General features: G+C 42.5%; 1 protein-coding gene across 6 annotated transcripts in view; it reads right to left on the reverse strand.

Moving 5' to 3' along the window:
* Positions 1-6,561: 6,561 nt before the first annotated feature.
* The window catches only part of PKP4 (plakophilin 4), a 53,176-nt gene continuing 39,441 nt past the window's right edge, over positions 6,562-20,296 (reverse strand). For all 6 annotated transcript variants that reach the window (XM_042877650.1, XM_042877649.1, XM_042877651.1 and 3 more), the window contains 11 exons: positions 19,314-19,497; positions 17,804-17,921; positions 17,130-17,321; positions 16,824-16,997; positions 15,969-16,119; positions 13,735-13,930; positions 11,603-11,687; positions 11,384-11,501; positions 8,957-9,088; positions 8,147-8,220; positions 6,562-7,618 (listed from right to left, as the gene is read on the reverse strand). In XM_042877650.1, the coding sequence (XP_042733584.1) occupies positions 7,370-7,618; positions 8,147-8,220; positions 8,957-9,088; positions 11,384-11,501; positions 11,603-11,687; positions 13,735-13,930; positions 15,969-16,119; positions 16,824-16,997; positions 17,130-17,321; positions 17,804-17,921; positions 19,314-19,497 (1,673 nt within the window). In that variant the 3' untranslated portion in view covers positions 6,562-7,369. The remainder of the gene's footprint in view (positions 7,619-8,146; positions 8,221-8,956; positions 9,089-11,383; positions 11,502-11,602; positions 11,688-13,734; positions 13,931-15,968; positions 16,120-16,823; positions 16,998-17,129; positions 17,322-17,803; positions 17,922-19,313; positions 19,498-20,296) is intronic.

Consider the following 20,296-nt stretch of genomic DNA (forward strand, 5'->3'; position numbering starts at 1 on the left):
GCACGTAGTTAATTGTAACTTCTCTTCTTAAAGAAGAGCCCGGCGCTTCGTCTCCGTGTTACCGCAGCACGGCGCTCCGTCCGCTGGCAGCTCGCCGTGCGGCGCCTTGGGGGAGCGACTGCGGGAACGGAACGGAGCTGCCTTCAAAGGCAGAACTCCGTAACGGCTTTCCTACTCCACACGGGGTTTTTGACGTGATCGGTACTGAATAACCGCCTTGTCGGTAAGATTTTCCGAGTCTTTTCTGTGATGTTTATAATCCCAGAGTTACAGTCCTTAATCCTGTTTTACACTTTGTAGAATTAGCATCGTCCGTATCGATGGCCTGTGCAAAAGTAGCATCGCTCACGGTGAATGTGTGAATAGAACCTTAGAATGGAGCACTGAACTGGAAGTGGATGTACCCAGTCTGTAACTGTTTGGTACATTCATTCACACTTTTCAGTATTTAAATATATATTTTTTAAAAAATCCGTTAAGGAATTATTTTCTAATAAATTGCACCATAAGTGGTGCAAACGTTGTTGTGGATGAAGATCTTATGTTTTGGCATCGTCTTGAATCTGTCAGCACTGATAGTATTTTGTAGGACAACGGGGCCTTAAGGCCGCTTAGCTTTGTGTGGGATGATGGGCAGGGAGAGCAGAAGGCAATTCCTGCTCCACCCTGTGGGCTCAATGCACGCACGGTGCCGAGGGAGAATACACAGCAATATTAGAGTACAAACAGCCCTCGCTGGTTTTTTGTGTTGCAATATTCCGTGGCTTAAAAATCCAGTTACAGAAGTATTGCTGATGGTTCCTTGAATTATGTCGGTGTGGCCTCTGCCTGAGTCAGAGAGCAAAATCGGCATGTGTTGTGATGAGACCTCGTCACTACTGGTTGTGTGCAGTCCCTGAAGCCATAAATCTGGGTGTCAAAGAGATTTTTTTGTATGCTGCAAACATGTTCTGCTCCGTGCCACAAAAATTAGCTGGTTTAGAGGCTGCAAAATCAAACACAGAAGAAAAAATCATTTTGTTGATCACGGCTCCGGACCGTTATCCCTAAAAGCAGACCTTAATGGAGGGTAGCAGAGGAAAGTAAAACAATTTTTGTGTGCCTGGTTTTCCACGCCTGCTCGGAGCTGCCCGCCGCCCTCACTCGCCTCGCTGCCCGCTCCTCTGACGGGCGCAGCTTTCTGCAGTTAGAGCGAGTGGCCACCAGGGGGCGTAACACCCAGCGGCGGAGCGGCGCAGAGGCGCAGCGCGGCTCGGATGGAGGCTGTGCGTAAGGGCGGGTGGCAGATACACAAGTCTTGGGAAAGGACTTCTTCCTTGGGATCCTGTTTACACGTTGCTTGCGAAGCGCAGGAAGTGATTTTTCTGTTCTAGCTTCACGGGGAAGCAAAAGCGTTTCGGCGTTAGGAAAGTAACGGTGTGCAGACAGGCCGGCTCTAGATGGCGGTCGCGAAGTGGAGGATTTTAGCACGCACGGGACGAGCAGGGCGAGCAAGCTTCAAACAGCTTTCACAGCCCTTCGTACCTTCTCACAGCACGGACTTTCCAAACTATGCTGCTGAGACCCCTGTTCATCGCTCGGGCGTTTTCATGCCTTTTGCTTGAGGAGAACTGCATCTCAGTCCGTCTGCCCCGATGGCCGGTCAGTGCTCCTTGCAAAAGAGCTTCTGAGCTACGGCACCAAACCGACTGACGGTCAGATTTGTTAGCTGCCAGCATATCTTGTGCACTGGCTTAAAACCAGTTAGCTTTAGCAGGTAATCACTGTAGCAAAGAGAAATGCATGGCAGCCAAGTCTGCAAAAAAATACATGGAGACTTTTAACATTTTCAGTGCCATGTTCTGTTCTGTGCGGTTAGTTGAGTCGGTAGGCTTTGCTTCAAGCACGTTTTCAGATGTGGGGCATTTTCAGTCTCATTCAAATACTCTCAGAAGTTTCCTTGTTTCAAGGGAAAAGTTTGGTAAAGAACAGCTGAGAGTTGTTTTGCTTTGCGTTCTTTACAAGTTTAATTGTCAAAGTGCATAACTGGTAAACAGCCAAGCAGGACAGACGTTGCAGTTGGGCTACAGCAGAATTTCCTTTCCAGCTCTTACAGTCTTGTGTGAGAAGAGGCTGCTACAGGTTAACATAGCCAAAAGTTTTTAAAATGTTCTTTCTTTGCTCCTGAGGTGGGAACGTTTAACAACATCAGCAAGGTGGGCAGATCCAAGCTGAATGGCTTCGTGGCAGTTGATGAACGGCCTTTTTCCTGTTTCACTGTTTGAGATAATAATCGTACGCAATATTTAGAATTAGATAAATCCTCTTCAACCTCTCTGGATGAATGACAGCTTTAAATAGGATCTGTATAAATAGAAGTGCGGGATTATGTATTTTGTTCCCATGTTAAGCACTCACATATGACGAATGATTTTTGGGCAGAGGGAAAATTCTCAACAGTCAGCATTTCATGGGACGTGATGATCTCAGTTTCCTGCATCTCTACCCATTCTGGAGGTGCACCAGCTGATTCTGGATTTACTTGATTGCCTGATTTATTTAGGACACAATGAATGAACTGTGACTTGATTATGAGCCATCTATGTAAGCCACAGATTTTTGCATTTAGTCCTAAAGGAGATCTATCTCTTCTCATAGTGCATGATTACTTGGTGCACAGGGAGATCATTCATTTCACTCTCCCAGTCAGGAGAAATGCACTCACAAATGCCTTAAGGAACCAGCTGGAAATCACCTCACCAAATATCCTGCTGCTTGTATTTTTCATGTAATCCACATGAAGGAGACTTTTACCATCAGAAATAATTGGTATTGAGATGACAGGTACCAGTATTTAGGGTGCCCCGCAACAGTCAGCAGCGAGTGCCTGCAGTGAGGTGATCTGAAAGACCTCTACTGTGTTCCAGTTTTAGACACACCTGATTAGGTTTTATGGAAGTAGCACAGCTCGGATGATTACACAAGCAAGTCTAATTATGATATAATTGCCAACTCTACTGTTAATTAAAATACCATAAAAAATCCAAGTAATCATAAACATAGGTTTGGGTTGGCAGGGACCTTTAAGGTCATCGTGTTCCAAACCTGATGACAACTCCCCCCAGGACTTAAAATATACTAAGGCTCAAGCTTTTTGCGTCCTTTATGGCTGGAGGTAAGCTTTTCTGAGCAGGCCTTTTTTTTGTGAAGAACTCATGAAAAAAAATCCATAAATGTATCACAGCAGAGACGAGGACATAGACTTAATTTAGGAAAAAAAACATTTCCATGCCCATCAGCTGAAATTGGCAAAGCTCATATTGCAGACAGCATCACACAGGAATATAACTTCTTACTTGAAGTCTCTAATCTCCAATTGTGCAAACTCCATTGGAGTCATTTGACTCAGCGAAGCAAAAGACTTGAGTCGTTTCATTCACTGAAGCATCAATTTCTTTTAAATGCACACTGGGCATTCTAATGCAGAAACATGGTTGGGTCTGGATGAGTTGTGAAATTCACACAATAAACCCAGCCGAATTCACTCAGAAACCCAAACACTGTCCTGTGATAACAGGAACTGTAGGGCCAAAAGATGCTGCTGCAAGATCCTAAGACGACATTCATTACATGCTAATGATAATGACAGAGATAAACATCGCAGCAGACTGACTGCTATAAATATTTGAGCTAATTGAAGCACAAAGTCATTCTCTTGGAAGGAAGATTTCATTCTGTCCTGCAGCGATGGTGCTGGGGAGGTTGCAAATAACTCATCACCTGCTAGTGGTGCACACTGTTCTGCCCAGAGAACGTGCTCTGAGGATAACATCACAAGCCATCACAAAATCACAACTGCACACAGGTTGCCAACATGGGAACACAAGCAAATGCCAGTATTATATTGCAGTGATATGGGAAATCAGTATGGAGTAAGCTGAGCAGAGTATCGATGCTGCGAGGTAGAAAAGCACACTTAGGTATACAGTGTAAAATGTCCTTAGCCTCAATTAAAGGCCAAGATATTAAGGAAAAAAAAAAAAAAAAAAAGAACAACTGCTAAAAAGGATGATTTCAAACACTTTTTTTTTCTGTAACTTTTCCTGTATTGTTTTGCAAAGCTGTCATCAATATTTTCACAAAGTGAAACAGTCGGGATGCTTTAATCAGGAAGTAACTGGATAAGCCAGCAGACGAGAAAACTGCTGGCTATGAGAACTGCACACAACAGTGCCACAGTCCCTGCAGCAGGGTAAGGAAGAGGCTTTGTACGCTTTCCAAATAAAAGCCAACTAGAAATTAACTTTTGTAGCCAATGTATTTTTCATGGCAACAGGATTGCTGCTCGCAGGCTCAGCCGCACGGCCCTCCTCTGAGCGCCTGTAACTTTGTGCTCGGCCCATTCAGGCTCTGTCTCTCTCAGCAGCTCTCACATCCTCGCCACCGCCGCGCAGCCAGGCTGTCTCACTGCAGCCCTGGGCACGGTTCTTTCTTGGTGCTGGGGCACACATCCTGCAGCTTCTGCGCCCATCCGAGTCGCTCAGTGCTTCTCCTGGGATGTTGCCAAAACACTCATCTGTCTCTGATGCACAGGAGAAATTTCAGAAGGCGGTGCGAGCTGCTGGCCAACCCGCATTGCCAGTGAGCGGAGCAGCTGCACGGCAGCCAGGGCACCAGTCTGGGGCTGACAGCCGAGAGCCACGAGCGTGCAGGGATGGCTGACATTCCCTGACTTGTTCATAGCAGGCACTTCCTCCTCAGGAGAAGGAATCGTGGACATGTTAACTTCAGCCCTTCTTTCCCATCGTTCAGCATTTAGTCAGCATAATTGCTTCACTGAGGTCAGTGCTGCTCTCAGTTGCCCTCTGCAGTCCGTAGGGAAAGGACTAGCACAGTGCTGCTGTACTGCACAACTCAACATCTCAAGCTCTTCTAATTGTAAGCTATTTAACTCTCCGATTTTGATAAGGTTTAGTACTTCTTTCATCACATTTACAATTTAATTATTAGAAAGATGGAAATAAAGAACATTTCCCAGGGTACTACTAGTGTTTAACTTTTTACCTTCCAAATTAACATCACCCTGTCCTAAGGACATTGGTGTTTTGAGTAGTTAACTTTTATTTTTCTCACCAGAATATAAATCAGAATGTAACTCAATGAATACAGTGCATTTGAAAAGCCCCTGCCTTCTGTTTACACTCCCAGCCCTTTGGCTGGCCCAAGCACCAGCCTGTATCCTGAAGGTGAGCAAAGAAATTACGTTGTGCCCTGATTTTCCCCGCTTTCATGCATTTGGTTTGAAACCGTACATAAAGGGAAATTAAGCAACAAGCATACCGTGGAGATGACTGTAATCATGCAGTACCAAGACAAAGTGTGGAAATACACGGATGATGGGGCCATTAAAAACCAAAGAAAATGACCATAACAAAATAGATCTGCCACATCACAGGAGATCCCAGTTGGCTGCCCGCCCACACCTTGCTGCTTTTGATCCTGATTAAAGTCTCAGCTGAGAGGTAAGAATGATTCAAAGATGTCAGCAGATTCCAAGGAAATCAGAGCAGACTGTGATCCTGTCATTATCCAGCACTAATTTAAAGCACCGTGGGACAACGCAGTACCAAAGAAATACATCTGGCTCAGTACAGTTGTGGGTGTACCAAATGATCAACATTGATCTGCATTCATCCTTGTAGCAAACCTTGTACACGACTCTGAAGGCAGTGAGAACTGTCACCGAACTGTCAGTGACCAAACTGTTCTTACCAGAAACAAACTCAAACTGAAATAAATGGAAACTCTTTCCTACCTTAAAAGGAGAAAACCGAAGTCCAGGAAAGAAAAGGCTCCACCTGCACAGTGCTGTCCCTCGGTAACATCACGCTGCAATCAGTGGGGAGTTGGCTCTGTAACAGGTTAAAACCCAACTCGTTTCCTCTGCTGGGCTGTTCACCCCTTTGTTTCTTTCCCCCCGTACAGCCAGGGGACAGAAGTACCCCCCAGCCAAGTAAGGAGAGGTGAATTTAATTGGAGCAGTTCTGCTTACCTTTACCTGTCATCACTGCAGCAACACAACGGGGGCATTTGCAGACACTGAAAACTGAAGAAATTTGCTAGGATGGGAAAGAAAAAACTAAGAACAGTACAAAGTCAACAGACTGTACAGCGTGAGGAAAGTCCATGGTTACTAACATCATCAATCATTTGGACTGTAAATAAATCCAAGGGAAGTGCAAACTACAGACTGTACCTCTCTGAAAGCAAGAAGATAGAAATTTTACTGGGGGGAACAAGGGGAGGAGTGCTGGGAAGAACAGGATGAAGTTCCAACATACCCCAATTGCCTGTAGCCAAAGTAATTGGGGAATAAAGGGTGAGTAGGAATAACTTCATGCTTTGGTGGTTCATGCTGGCACCTCTGGAACACATGCACTGTGGAATGCTGGGACAGTGGCCAAAGCGATTCTGATGCATTTAACCTGATTAAAAAAAAGCAGTTGCACCTCGCATTCACAGTATTTGTTCCTGAAATTCCACACGCCAAAAATAATTCAGAAAAAAAGAACAGGGACCAGCTTTCCACGGATGAGACTTTCATATTTATTGTTCTTCCATGTGCATAGAAAATGGCAGTGAAGTTTTTTGTTTGTTTTTGTATGAAATATGCAGAGAGAATGGGAATGGGAATGGGAGAGGTGCAGGTATGCTGAACTGGACTTTGTGCTTCAAAATTATGCTATTAATTGTATTTTTTTTAATTTATAACATTTTCTTGGATTTTTTTTTTTTTGTGTACGATGTTTCAAATCTCTTTCAAAATGACACACTGCATTACAAATGGATGGCACTTTAAACCAATGTGGCATTTCCATATTTACACCAATGAAAGAAATTTACACGACATAATAGCATACAATCTTGACATTTAGTAATATCAATAAAACAAGGGCATCCATTTTATTTTTTTCTGTACAAACTATCAGAACAAGACTTTTATTCACATAAAAAACAGGTTTAATTTGCTCTGACCTACGCACTTTCCAAATTCATTTTACTCAATTCTCAAACCTTTCATCACATCGCCCACACCCTCACCAGACTACAGAAGCTACAAGTAATAATACCTAACATCTAAACAGAGCAAAGAAGCATCCCTTCCAGATTTTCTCTCTGACGGTTCCTCACCCAAAAACACCCCCAGCAAAAACTAAAACAAAAAAACCCAAACCAAAGCCAAATGCCCTCCAAAACCCAAACCAAAAGACTTCCTCGTTTCCTCTTTTATTTCACCTTCAGATTTCATAACCGAGACATCAAATGAGGCCATTCCATTTCTTTTCAAGCACGATGAGAAATACACTGTTGGTTTTTGTTTCCTTTGATGCTACACCCAGGAGTCGGGTGAACCCGGGTACTGTTCTGCTCTATAAGAAGATCGTCTGGTGGAGTAAAAGTCTACATAATTTGTGGTTGATTTCAGTCCATACTGTGTTGTGTAGTCTGAAGTAGCAGGAAAGTGAACTCGATCGTCAAAGTACGGGTCTTCATAGCTGTGTGGGGACTGCAGGTACAACCTGTACGCGTCGCAGTTTTTCCTGTTGGTATCTTCTTGACTGTAGTACAGTTGCTGATGCTGTTGACAACGTGAAAGAAAAATAAACTTTTAAAATGTAATTAAACAGAGAAAATGCTTGCTTTTAGAACTTATATACATTACACAAAGCTCTCCCTGAAGAGTTCAGTGTAGCTCTTCCAATGACGAAACCTGCATGGAACACCCCTAAGGCTCCAGGTAAAACTAACGCAGGAAAAACCTCTCAGCCTGTCTACAGGTCACCCACCTGCATCCACTGCAGAGCCAGTACCAATCCACAGCTGAGTTTTTAGGGCACGTGTAGAAAATACAGCACCTGAAATATCTGCCAAGTCAGAACAGCGGTCTGAGATCCAACCGTGCCAAGAACGTACAAGGATGTGGGACTACAGAAAGAAAACTGCGGTAAGCTGACAACAGCTTACGTACTGCTGAGGACAGAAATGCTCAGCTCTCTGCAGAAAAGACTCTGACACTGCAAAGTGTACTTAAACTCTTTAACGTTCCACTAAAACACCACGTGCTGAGTCATTTCAGTACCACTCCAAAACCAAATTTCAGACTCACCTGTAGCCGCCTGTTCTGTTCTCTCGCTGGTGAGGAATAGGAGCTGATGTAAATTGGGGATGTTTTGCTGGAACCTGTGAGAAAATAGGTTTTGGCATCAACTTCAGTCTATTTTTTGTCTTTGCGCTTTTATTTTATCTAGAAGAATTATGTAGCACTCCAACAATTAAGTCTGCAGACTTTATAGTTTACTAATAATATGGTCATAAGATACAAGTGAATGTTATCCCTCACCAGTAATTAAGCAGAAACCCCAATGCTTTTTTTCCTTTCTCCATGCATGTGTGCTGCTGATAACCTTTAAAATGAGAAATTTATTTCTCCCTTTTTACTGACATCTCTTATTTTGTGACTTGAAGAAGGAAAAGCAAAATCAGGAAAGTGTGAAATACTGGTATAGCTTTATAATAACATAACTATATATGCATATTAAAATAATGTTTGATTATAACATAAAGCGTATAATAAAGTAATTTTCTGCAACAGATTTTTAAACTAAAATAAGTTTTCCAAGCACCTCATTTCCCAGTGTATAAACAGATCTCTTCTTATTCATAGAATCAAAAAATGGCTTGGTTTGGAAGGGACCTCACAGACTATCTGTTATTCTGGTGATGTTTGTAATTTTAAAGAAATTAGCAGGTAAATATAAAAAACCTCTTTTTTTTCCTCATGCTATGAATAAAAGTGAAAACAACATTAAAAGCAACATTTCTGCTAATGCAGCTGTCCATATTATGATTGCACAGACTCCACATAGAAGGAATATTTACCTATTCCAGCTAGGAGGTCACCTAGCTAGTGCCTTACCAGTGTAGATGTCTTTATGAGCAACGATATCGCCGTGGTTGTTATAATACTGCATAGGAGGTTGAGTTCTATCGTATTCAGAGCGGGGTTCTCTAATTCCTAATAAAGCCGGTGATGAAGATGTGCTGCCGACTGATGCAAAAAGAAAGGCTGTTATTGCACAAACCTGACCTTCTCTCTTCTCTCCTTATTCTTTCCTTCTCCAAGGATCAGCAAACGAGATGAGCAAACTCATGGGTAATGGCCAAAATTAGTGCACAGCCTTTCCTGTACAAAGGGCTGCAATGATGAGAGCTATCACCAACGCACCATGAGATTGCCACTGATACTCTTACAACCAGTCACCACTCCATAATGATTCAAAATAAGAGACCTTACCCATTTCATTGTTAAAGTTTATGACTGTATTTAGGTTATGCTTAAACAGAATTTTCAAGTCCACCATGTCACCCAGGACAGGTCAGAAAACTTTACACTCTGCCTGGCTGAAGTCACCCATGCACAGGCTTGTACTATTTTCCTTTCATTATCACACAGAAGTGAATCTTGGCCACTTGGTCAGCTCCTGTTGGCTGACAGCCGTCTCAAAACAATACAATGTAATCCATTGCTTTTATTACAGTGAATGATGCAGAAAGTTTGTACAACTACCTCTTTTCTTTTTCACAGATAACTGTTTTTCTTCTTCCAATAGTTGTGTCCTTTATATCATATTCACAATTTCGGGTTTGAGCTAAGAATAGCTTAATTACTGATATTTTCCTAGCATGCCCAAGGCTAAAAAAGCTAAACTGGGGGAGCGTCATCTGAAAGTGGTCAACTTAATGCATGCACTGAGTGACCCTAACGAAGAACAACTGCTACAGACCAGGTACAAACGTTCTACCACACCTGCTGTGTGTGCTGCAACCTGCAGGGCTGTTCCCACAGTACTCTGCAGATAATTTTTATGCACTGAGCTTCCATTTTAATAGTTTAAGCTTGGTCATGCTCTGGAACAGAAAAACGGGCACTTCCTGTTAGTTTCTGCTCAGTGCTCTTTGAAGTCCAACAGCCTCAGAATATTATGTTAGAAATTCCCGTCTTATTTCCTACCTGCAGCTCACAGAACTGGAGCACCACAGTCACTCTGCTAGCATTTCTTAGGAGAGCTTCAGGGAAAGCTCGTAGTTCTCAGAGCCTGAGCAGAATTTGCTTCAGTGTCACTGCTTCTATTGAGAACGTATTTTTGGTTCTGGCTGTAGATATGTGGCTTAAACAGTCCACAATTCAAGGTGCAGTTTTGATACCAGTACGTGCAACGTAGCAACTAGATCTAAGAGTACATAGCAACTGCCTTTGGTACCATGTGGTTGGAGAGAGAAAAAGGGATGTTTGTTCAGGACAATCTCTCAGGATCCCAAAGGACTGGGAGAAAACCAGACATGTAACTGACCAAAAAGATCAGAACAACAAAATGCTCTAGAACTGAAGACTGTAGTCTGCTGTTTATTGACACCAGATGAAGAAATCAGTCCTGTGTATTGAATGGTGGTGGCTGAGAGGAACTCTGGGCAGGAAGGATGTGCTGTCTTTCCCCAGATCACTACAGGATATGGTTGACAGCAAAATAAATCTCAGCCTGAGTCCCTCAGTCACCTATTTCACAAAGTAGTGTGAGTGTTGTTCCTTTTATTTATGTAAGTAATTAATCAACTGTATTGTAGGAGCCGGTAAATTATTTTAGCAAATGGCAAATGTATTTTTCTCAGTATTAAGAGAGATCTACTCACATAAAAATAGAAGGGCAAATTGGATGAAATAAAACTCTAAATTCAGAGGATACAAAATCCACTGAACGCCTTGCATGGCAGTTCTGTCACAAAGATCTAGATCGTACTCCTGGAGATATTAAAGGAACAAAAGGGAGCTTATTGCAACAACGAGGAGTCAGAAAAGTAAGATGTGTTGCATTTGTTTTGCTCATTATAATGGAACAAAAACAGGTCCCTCACTAGTGGGTTTGCTCTGTGTGCTTTTAAGTAAGAGGCCTGACCTACAGTGCCATGCAGCTGAAAAGCAGTGATTTTGTAGAGGGAAACAGTGACAAAGTCCAGATATCCACGCAGCGTGCACTGAGGATTTCACTTAGGACTACATCTGATCTGGTCCCTCAGCTGCATGCCCGCTATCAGCTGGGGTCTACTGGTGTTCTGGAAGCACACCACCACCATCTGACACAATGTGGGGTCTGAAACTTGCCAGCAGTATCAGACATGGTCACACACAGCACTCGTGAAGCACCTGTGCACTGCTGTTCGTAGGGTTAAATACAGAGAAAACACAGCAGGGCCTTTGCTTTAGAATGCCAAGTCAACCCAAAGGCTGTTTGAGTTAATGAGACGCAACGTATCCCTTCAACAGATCTCTGTATGTGTCTGCACTGACCTGACTGCATGACCGGTGACATCTGCTGATTGGCTGTTGATAGTGAGGGATGGGATTTGAATCTCTCACGTTCAAGCGTCGATACCGGTGTAATGAAGTGACTCTGATTCCATCCATCCTGAGGAGTGGTAAAAAGCAAAGAACATAAATTATTGCTTTACCTTAGCTTAAGAGTTTTTACACAACCATTTTCCAGTGTAAGCTAATTTTGCAGTCTACCTTCTTATAAATGCTGCGAAGGTCTCGATACTGCCATAACGTGTTGAGTACCTGAGCAGCTGCCTTGACAACCTTCAGTGAAGATCTAAGGAAATAAAAAACATTGCATTAGTAGAAAGCATTAACTCCACTAAAACAGAATGGTGTTCTGGAGTGCTGGAATAGCCTAAACCTTGCAGCTGTGAAGAAAGCCAGCTCTTAGTGCTGCCTGCAGTACAGCAGTGTCAGCAGGGTCAACAAAGGCTGTGTACACTGACATGACAGTTACTTCGCTCTTCAGCCTAGAAATTCTCTCTCCAGCTCACCCAAGTGAGGAATACAGGTGGTCATCATACAAAAGGACAAAACTTTGTGATAAGAAACATCGTTTAGTACATTTCACAAAACGGAGACTATATGCTTTAAAATTTTATACAGTGTTCCTAGCAGTAGAAAAACAGCAAATTACAGGGAGTTGGTACTGAATGTGTCCCAACATCCTCCGAGTAGGACTCGGTTCTCCAACCCGTGCTGTGCTACCACAGGAGTGGTTTGCTCAGCAAGACTTTTTCCATTCTCAAGAGCAAGGCGAGGGAATTGCTCTGCCTGTTATGAAGAACAGTCATGTCATCGTGCCTGCTGTTGGGACTGAAGAAGGGATTTGAAATTAAATTCCACAGCACATCTGTGTCAAACACGTGCCTTCTCCTGTCAGTGTGAAGATTCATCCAAACACACTTTCTGAAAGAAAAACATGACTGAAAAAGCTGAAAAAAATTGCAGTTCATAGTGTCAGTCAATGAGTAGCCACTTCTAAGCTGTTCAAAGATTTTCAGTCACAGAATCATGTAGGTCAGAAAAGACCCTCGTAACAACCACGAATCTCAACCATCAGCTCCATGCACCTCCCCTACCACACGTCCCCTGGCTCTGCATCCCTGGCTCTTGCAGACCTCCATGACGGGGACTGACTGTCACTCAGGGAAGCCCATCCCAATGCCTGACCGTCTCCCTGTGAAAAAATTCCTCTTAACTGCCAACCTCAACCTCTCCTAGCATAACTTGGGGTCATTTCTTCCAGATCTCTTCTATGTATCTGTTCTCCTATAGTTGTAAGAGCAACTTTCCACATAATCCCAACAGAACAACAAAGTTATAGTCACAGCTGACACCTTGAACATACAAACTATCATAAATTACAGATACACAAAACACAGTCCACAGTTTCTTTTCAGACAGATGTTGATAAAAATGCTGTGCATTTAATTCGCACTTCTGCACAGCTGCAGATCCTTTCCTCCCCACTGCTACGTGATCAAATAGTGGGAACAGAACCCGGGGCTGACTGGATAGTCAGCTTTCTGCTGGCCACAGAAGAGAGATCCAAGATTTTCTACTTTATACAAGAGTCCTGCCAGCATGAGATCTATCAGATATGCTGAGTAGGTTAAAGCAGAGATCCTGATCAGAGCTACACGGAGTCCCTGAGGCTGGCTTGGTGCTGGCACTGCATGACTCAGACACTGCAGCATTCCCATGATGTGATGCTCTGCTACCCACCTATTTTTCTGAAGGGTTTCAGTGCTACTGCCCACGGTGCCCTATGAAGCCCTAGCACACCAGGTGGCACAGACAGACCTGCAGCTATCTGCAGACAGCCAGAACCCATCAACAAACACTTGCAGTCCTATTCCAGACAATCCCACTGCCAAGGTTAGTGTTTGGTAGGGCAGATTTTCCTCACAGCCTAACAAGTGGCCATGCTGGATATAATTAATAGTTACTGAGATATCCTGATGAAGGTGTTAACATGTTCTCATTTCAAAAAGCTCTAAATACTCCATTAATGTTGTAGGTGTTTAAAAGATAAGTTTTTAAATACTCTTTTCCCTGAATAGACCCCATTAATTGCACCTGTAATAGTCTCCAAAAGCTGTAAGGAATACACTGGAAAAGAATGGCAGGTACCAACTGTCTCTTCTGTTCCAGCGTGACTCAGACTTGGTAGCTACTCAGATCAGGACAGTCAAAAAAACCAACTGATTTTCACAAATTTCTTTTTATTTTGAAACTCCCCCTCCCCCTGGTTACCTGCATTCTTACACATTGGAATGAAATAAACAGATAACGCATGACATTTGTTGCCTACTTGCCTGTCACCTCTTCCTTTCGTTATGTTCACCAGCTTTTCTATCCCCCCGGTATCAGCGAGGGCTTTGGCGTTTTCCATGTTTTTGCTGGTGACCTCATGCAGCGCGCAGCAGATTGCTGCTACAGTCTCATCAGACAATATGCTTGGGCCATTGCCTCCTGGCAGTCGATTCACCAGATCTCGCATAGCATATTTGCCTGTAACAACCCATCAACAGAACCAAGTCAGAACGTATGTTCTGGTACTTCAGATTTGAAATCCTAAGACTTAACAATAAACTGCATTTGAAAGCAGTCAAATGGAACACCGGATCCAGCCCATGGAAAAACTCCAAGACTTCACACTTTATACCGTAAGTGAGAGTAGAGATCACTTTTCTCTTCTCCCTTCTCTCCTGGCTTAAAAACCATGAGAAGTAACCTGCATTTTGGTATTAAAACTGGAGCATTTGGAAACAGAGATTATTTGGAGAAAGCAGAATTGTTCAAGAGAAAACATTACATTATTTCATGTGATTTGAGGAGCTGTGCACATTCCTCGGCTTCATTTATGGGGGGGCTAAAGAAATCCTTACAGCCATGTGGGCCTTTTTCCTTCTGACATTCTGTTCACCCTGTTTGTCAGCCACAAGAGATCAGATCTCAGCTCCTTCAGTTTCAGTTACTGACAGGGATAATCACACTGCAAACAAAGGAAATCAAGTAAAGCTGAAGTGTTTCTTATTTTCTTTTCCTGTTTAGATCCTGTTGATAATTAAATGATTATTAATTGATTTTAGTGAAGACTTGTGTTTGTACGCCGCGGTGCTTGATGAAGAAGCCTGTCTCAAAGCCCTTCACTGTGTAATTGCATAACGTTTCTGGGGAAAAATTTTATCCAAAAATAAATTCTGCACACCAAAGCAACTTCTTTTCAAACACAGTGGAAAGTTCCCACCAACAAGGCTGTACACAGTACTACTCTGTCACTGCCAATGTTTTGGCAAGCTCAGCAACACAGGTTTCCACACAGCATCTTATGCTGCTATTTGTTAGAGTACCCATTCTTTTAAATAACCTTTTCCCCCCCAGAGATTCAATCACTGAGAGCTCTGCACCAACAAATGCCAAGAAAGTTGTATAAAACAGGGCACTGGCTAGGTTCTGACTCACTTTGTGTCTCAGAATATTTTATGCCTACAAAGCCAATAACTCTTTGATTGCTAAAGCTTTGACAGAGAGAGCACAGGTGGAGGGATGTTCCTAACTGACAAGTTCTGCTGTGAGGGGAAGGAAAAGTTCTGAAAATAGATTATCACGGAGTATTGCCTGTGTATGGCTGATGCAATGGAACGTAAGTACATGTTTTTCTCCTAATCTTTTATGGATATAATACCTGCTCTGCATGCAAACATGTTCTGAACATCCCAGATGGTAAAGCTCCAGAAATACATAATTTTCAACTGCATTTATTTTTTTGAGAATAACTATCTCTTATCTGTATAATAACTATTGCATGCTTACCCCATTAGCCTACAATATAGAAAATTCCTGTTAGAAAAATCAAACATCTTTACATCTTCCCATGAGTTAGCAGGTTCCTTTGGGCCACAGGAGCAACGCATGGTCAACACTTGCCATAGTAGACAGATTCCTAACCAAGGCAGAAGTTTTTACTTTTGTTTTCAAAGGGTAGATGAGAAAGGCATAGATGAGAGCTTTACACGTTAAATATTAAAACTGTCAGAAGAAAACCATTAAGTTCTAGCAAACATCCTCACTGATTACTTAATTCAGCAAAGGCATATATACACTGCTCTACATCTGGGTTTTGGTGGAAATATTTCACTAGCAGAGGATTGTCCCCCTCTCTCCCTCTCCAGCACTATTAAAGCATCTACTGGTGCTCTGGCAGCAGTGCTGTCCTGTTCTCTTAGTACTCATAAGGGACCCTGAAGCCCTCTCAGCAGGTTACCATTTATTAGCTCCAAGGAAGCAGAGTTGTGTTTTCCATCATATTTTGTACTGAAAGTTTCCTGTCCAGTTCATTTGAGGTCACTTCAGCCCATGCAAGATGGCTAAAGGCAAACCAAAGGAACGGTATTACTGTGGAAAGCTCCTGTTGTCAGAAAGATCTGGGGCACAAGTGATGTGGTACAGTAAAATCAAGTATGCTATTTCTATTGGTAGAATCTCCCCTTGTACTCTTTCAATATTAGGTCAGACTTATCCTCCATTCTCACAGCTCTGGACTCACCAATAAGCTCCTTATTCCGAACATCTAACGCCATGTTCCTTAAGGCGGTTGCCACAGATGAAACAACTCGATCGTTGTCCATCCTCAGGAGTTCCACAAGGATGGGCAGTCCTTTTTCTTTCCTTACAGCAGCTCGAATGTATGCTGCAAACTGTAACAGAGCTCCAAGTTACCTGCAGATCTACTGCGACATTCTGACTGAAATTGTCTCTTATTAGATGATAATTCTTAAGCATTTTAAGGACATCTTTACATTTTCCAGTGCAAAGACGATATGTTAACAGTTAAATGCTTCCCTTCATCATTATGAAAAAGGGCTGACTCTGCTCTTTTTCACTCATTCCTGCTATGGCACAACATTTTAAGAAATGATCTAACAGACAAAACGTCCAAATAGATGACAAATTACTGAAGAAGGAGAAGTACTTTTCTTAAAAAGGGCCAACTTTAAAACAGGCATAAAATTAAGCAGCCTTGTCTGGTTTTCTACAGCAAAGAAAGCAATTAGCATTTTCTCCATCTCTGTGACAAATACATAACATTAATGAAATATTCTCACCTAATGCCACTGTAAAACACTGTATGCAAGAGCCATAAGCAGCAATACATGGAAATAAAAATGGTAAGAGCAAATACAACTTTTTAAAACTCGTAACTAATATACCACATACCACAGTGCTGATGTTATGAAGTATTATTACTGCCTATACATTTTCACTGCACAGTTTCCAGACTGCTCTTCCTGCCTACCATCTTTGACACTGCCTTTCATGGCAGAAATAACAGCTTCATAGCACATAAGATCTGACGCCACACTCTACAAAGAAACAGGAGGAAGAGCAGGAATTCAGGTACCTTCCAGTTGCCAGCAGAAAGATTCTGGAGAGATCCTGCAGAGCCCTCGAGAGTGGCTGGATTGGAGCTTTCTGCTAGAAGCGTTAGGTACGGCTTTACCACCGATGGGTGCCACAGCATTTCTACCCCCTTAGGAGACTTGGAAAATCCGGGTATAGGGCCAACTCCATCCCACTGAGAAATGAATACGTATTTGTAAGTACAGTAAGCCTCTGTATTTTCATTCCATGTATGGCATCTTTCTTCAAGTTTCGTTCATCGTTAGCTAAGCATTTTAAACATCTGTAATCAAAGAAAAAGGCAAACCTGGTCCTCCTGTGAAGTTTTTTTTTTCTTCTTCTTTTTTTTCCCCCAGCAGCTTGGCTCGGAGTCTTTGCTCGGTGACTCCTTTCCCAACAAGTCGTCCAGTTCATTGATGCCCAGCAGACGTGCCTGAGGCACCTCCAGCTCCAAGCGGTAGGAAAGGTTTCTCAGGGTGCACACGCAGTTCTCCACTGTCTGAAACCAAATTGTAAAGACGTCACGTAACTTGTTGCTTTCTCATGTAGTGATGAAACACACCAAACCAATAAAACACAGATGAAAAGGTATCCTAAAGCACAAGCACCACATTCTAATTCTGTGCCTTGGGCATTATTACACTTGTTTCTTTGGGAAAACTGCAATCTCTCTCCTGATATCACCAAACATGAAAATATTTACAATAATCTTCCCTACTATACTGGTTTTAGTAACCTGCAAAGGAAAAGCATGAGAGCTTATTATTAAATCAATGAATACTTGGCAGAAGTGAATAGTCCAGGACAAATTACGACTGCATTACGGGACAGAATTTGATTGTGCATCAGTGACCTGGGGCTGAGAGATGATCCGCTGAGTTAAAAACATCGCAGTGAGAAACTGCACTACACAAACCCCAAGAGATCAGATCAGACGCAGAGGTTAGCATTAGAAATCCCTCAGATGAACCAAGCACACACCTTGCTGTCATAATCCGATGTGTTCACACAGGTGTGGATCACGTAGAGCAGTGAATCAACCAGCCCTTCGCAGGACCTCATCTGCTTCCGGGCTTCTTCCCCTGCAGAGCTCAGATTCCTAAACAGTCAAAATGAGAAACGAATGCGGTGCACCCACCGACAGACAGACATCATTTATCAGACAGTTTGCAGATGACTTTTTCATTTTTTTTGAAACAAGCAAAACCCCAACGGAATAATAATAATAGCTGACTTAGAGAAGTTAAAAGCAAACATCCCATTTGGTGCAGCAACCCCCCTCCCAACTTTCTTAAGAGATGAATAAGATTCAAATGATAATTCCAAGGCAGAACTGACTCAAGAACAAAACAAGCCATAAAGAGAATGCCTTTCTCACAGACTTCTTCCACACAAGCTGTCTCTGTCGCAGTAGCACAAAAACACAGCATGTATGCTGTAGGATAGGTGTTGGGCTCGTCTCTGTTAAAATACCCTTTGCTGCCTTGTTGTAAGACTGGATTCATTTAGTGCTGTGTTGTATGGTGCAATGCCACTGACATTTGTAATATGCATACATAGAAGTATAAACGAGGGTGTGGGGAAAGGAACAGGCTGCACTGTGCTTCAGAGTAAGCAGCAAAGGGTGCGCAGACAATTAGTTGCCTCTGAGGCAACCACCCTGCAAATCCTGACATGCACGTGGTGAGTGGGTGTGCTCTGAGACCAGACTGCTGCTAACTCTGCATGCTGACCATGAAGGTGCACGTTCTCTAGGTGTTATACTAGCACTGAATGTTCCAACAACAGCGTGAACCTTGCCGTGAAAAATAACCCAATAAATAAAAAATAGCAGTATGTGAAAATATTCTGGAGTATAGAAGGGTTACCAGAAAATAGAAAGCAGTTTCAGTGTATCTACTGAAGAACAGTGATCTTACTGTGTTGCTTAATGGAAAAGTTTGAAAAGTAATAAATTGAAGTGATAAAGAAGTGTACAAATGAACAGAAATAGCTCATATGCTGCCCTGGGTCTTTCATTTCTCTTTTCAGATGTTTTAGTTTCATATTTTATTATTCAGATGAGTACTTTTCTTCTTATTGCTGTTTGAGAAATCCACAAAGGGAATAGTCAAACATTTCTTTACTTGTATATATAGAAAATGTTTGTAAACATATTCCTAGGAAATAATCACTAGAGACACATAAAACTCACGAGCCATAAGCACAGTGCAAAACCAGCAGTATTTCAGATGGGAAAAGTACAATGATCAGTTCCACTTCATACAAAAACCAGCCAAAATTTAACTACTAGCCATTATAATTAACACCTCTTGGTGACTTTGTACTTTTCATATTCTCTTAATACAGAAAAAAAATAAATGAAAGCTGTCCAAATGATAGAATTAAATGGAACGCAACAGCAATTTTGCCTTAAAGATTAAAGGTAAGGAGGACCTGGTGGGAAGCAGGGCTGTTGTGTACCATGGGGTGCTGTAGAACAGGAGGTTACCTCAGGCATCCCGTCGTGTTGCGCAGAACCAGGGAAGTCTGAAATTTAATTTTATGATCATCATCAAAGGAGGCACTGTTCCACCCGGAGTGTGGCACTATCACAGTGTTTGTCAGCGTTGACAAAGCGTCTCTAATGATTGTCATCTTCACCGCATCACATGAAGACAAGTTCCAGAGCACCCCTTAAGAAAAGATTTCCATTGTGGTCGCTTGAGGTAACAGATATGCAGCAATACTGGCTACTTAACAGACTTTGCTTTTAACAAGAGAAAGATAATTTGCCTATGCATTTAGTTTGAGTAACAGTCCATAAATAGTCAGCAAAGCTGCCATAAAAAGATTTGCTTCACCCTGATGTAACATTTTCTCCTATTCAAGTCGATGTATTTGGCATCCCCCATCCTGGCTGACTGTCCAGGCTGTGATCTCTTCGATGAAGGAGCAGGAAGGTGAGAGGACAGCCCCCCCAGAGAGCCCTAACAGAGCAGCAACTGATCCTTCCACAGTGCTGGAAGGAAAGCAAGCATATTCATGAACAAATATTCTCCTCTTTTACTTAAGGAAAGAAACCCAGCTGAAACATATGCTTACTGACAGGAAATGTTCCTTCCCCTTTCCTAAGGTATAGCTCATTCTGCTGCCTGACAGGTATGCAATACTCAACAGATCCAGTTTCTTCTGAAGGAAACAGAGCTCCTTCATCAATTAGAACTTTAAGTCATTTATTCTTTCTGTCTGCAACAAGTGCCAGACTCATGGCCTATAAGCTAAATGCAGTGCCTCACAGTCCAGAGCTGCGGGTGAGCACACAGGTGCTTGCCATGACTGTTCTAGTACAGTCTGGGCACTTCTACCCTTGTAGAAGATGCGTATTTCCAACTATTAACCTAAACTGTAAAATGCACATACACAGTTTGCCTTTGTCTTTTGAATTCTGCAGGATCTTAAAACTGTTCACAGCAGCTGATAAAAAAAAAAAAA

The sequence above is a fragment of the Lagopus leucura genome, unplaced genomic scaffold (genome assembly GCF_019238085.1).
Source record: "Lagopus leucura isolate 7727_CA_CO unplaced genomic scaffold, USGS_WTPT01 Super-Scaffold_100019, whole genome shotgun sequence".
Taxonomy (NCBI): domain Eukaryota; kingdom Metazoa; phylum Chordata; class Aves; order Galliformes; family Phasianidae; genus Lagopus; species Lagopus leucura.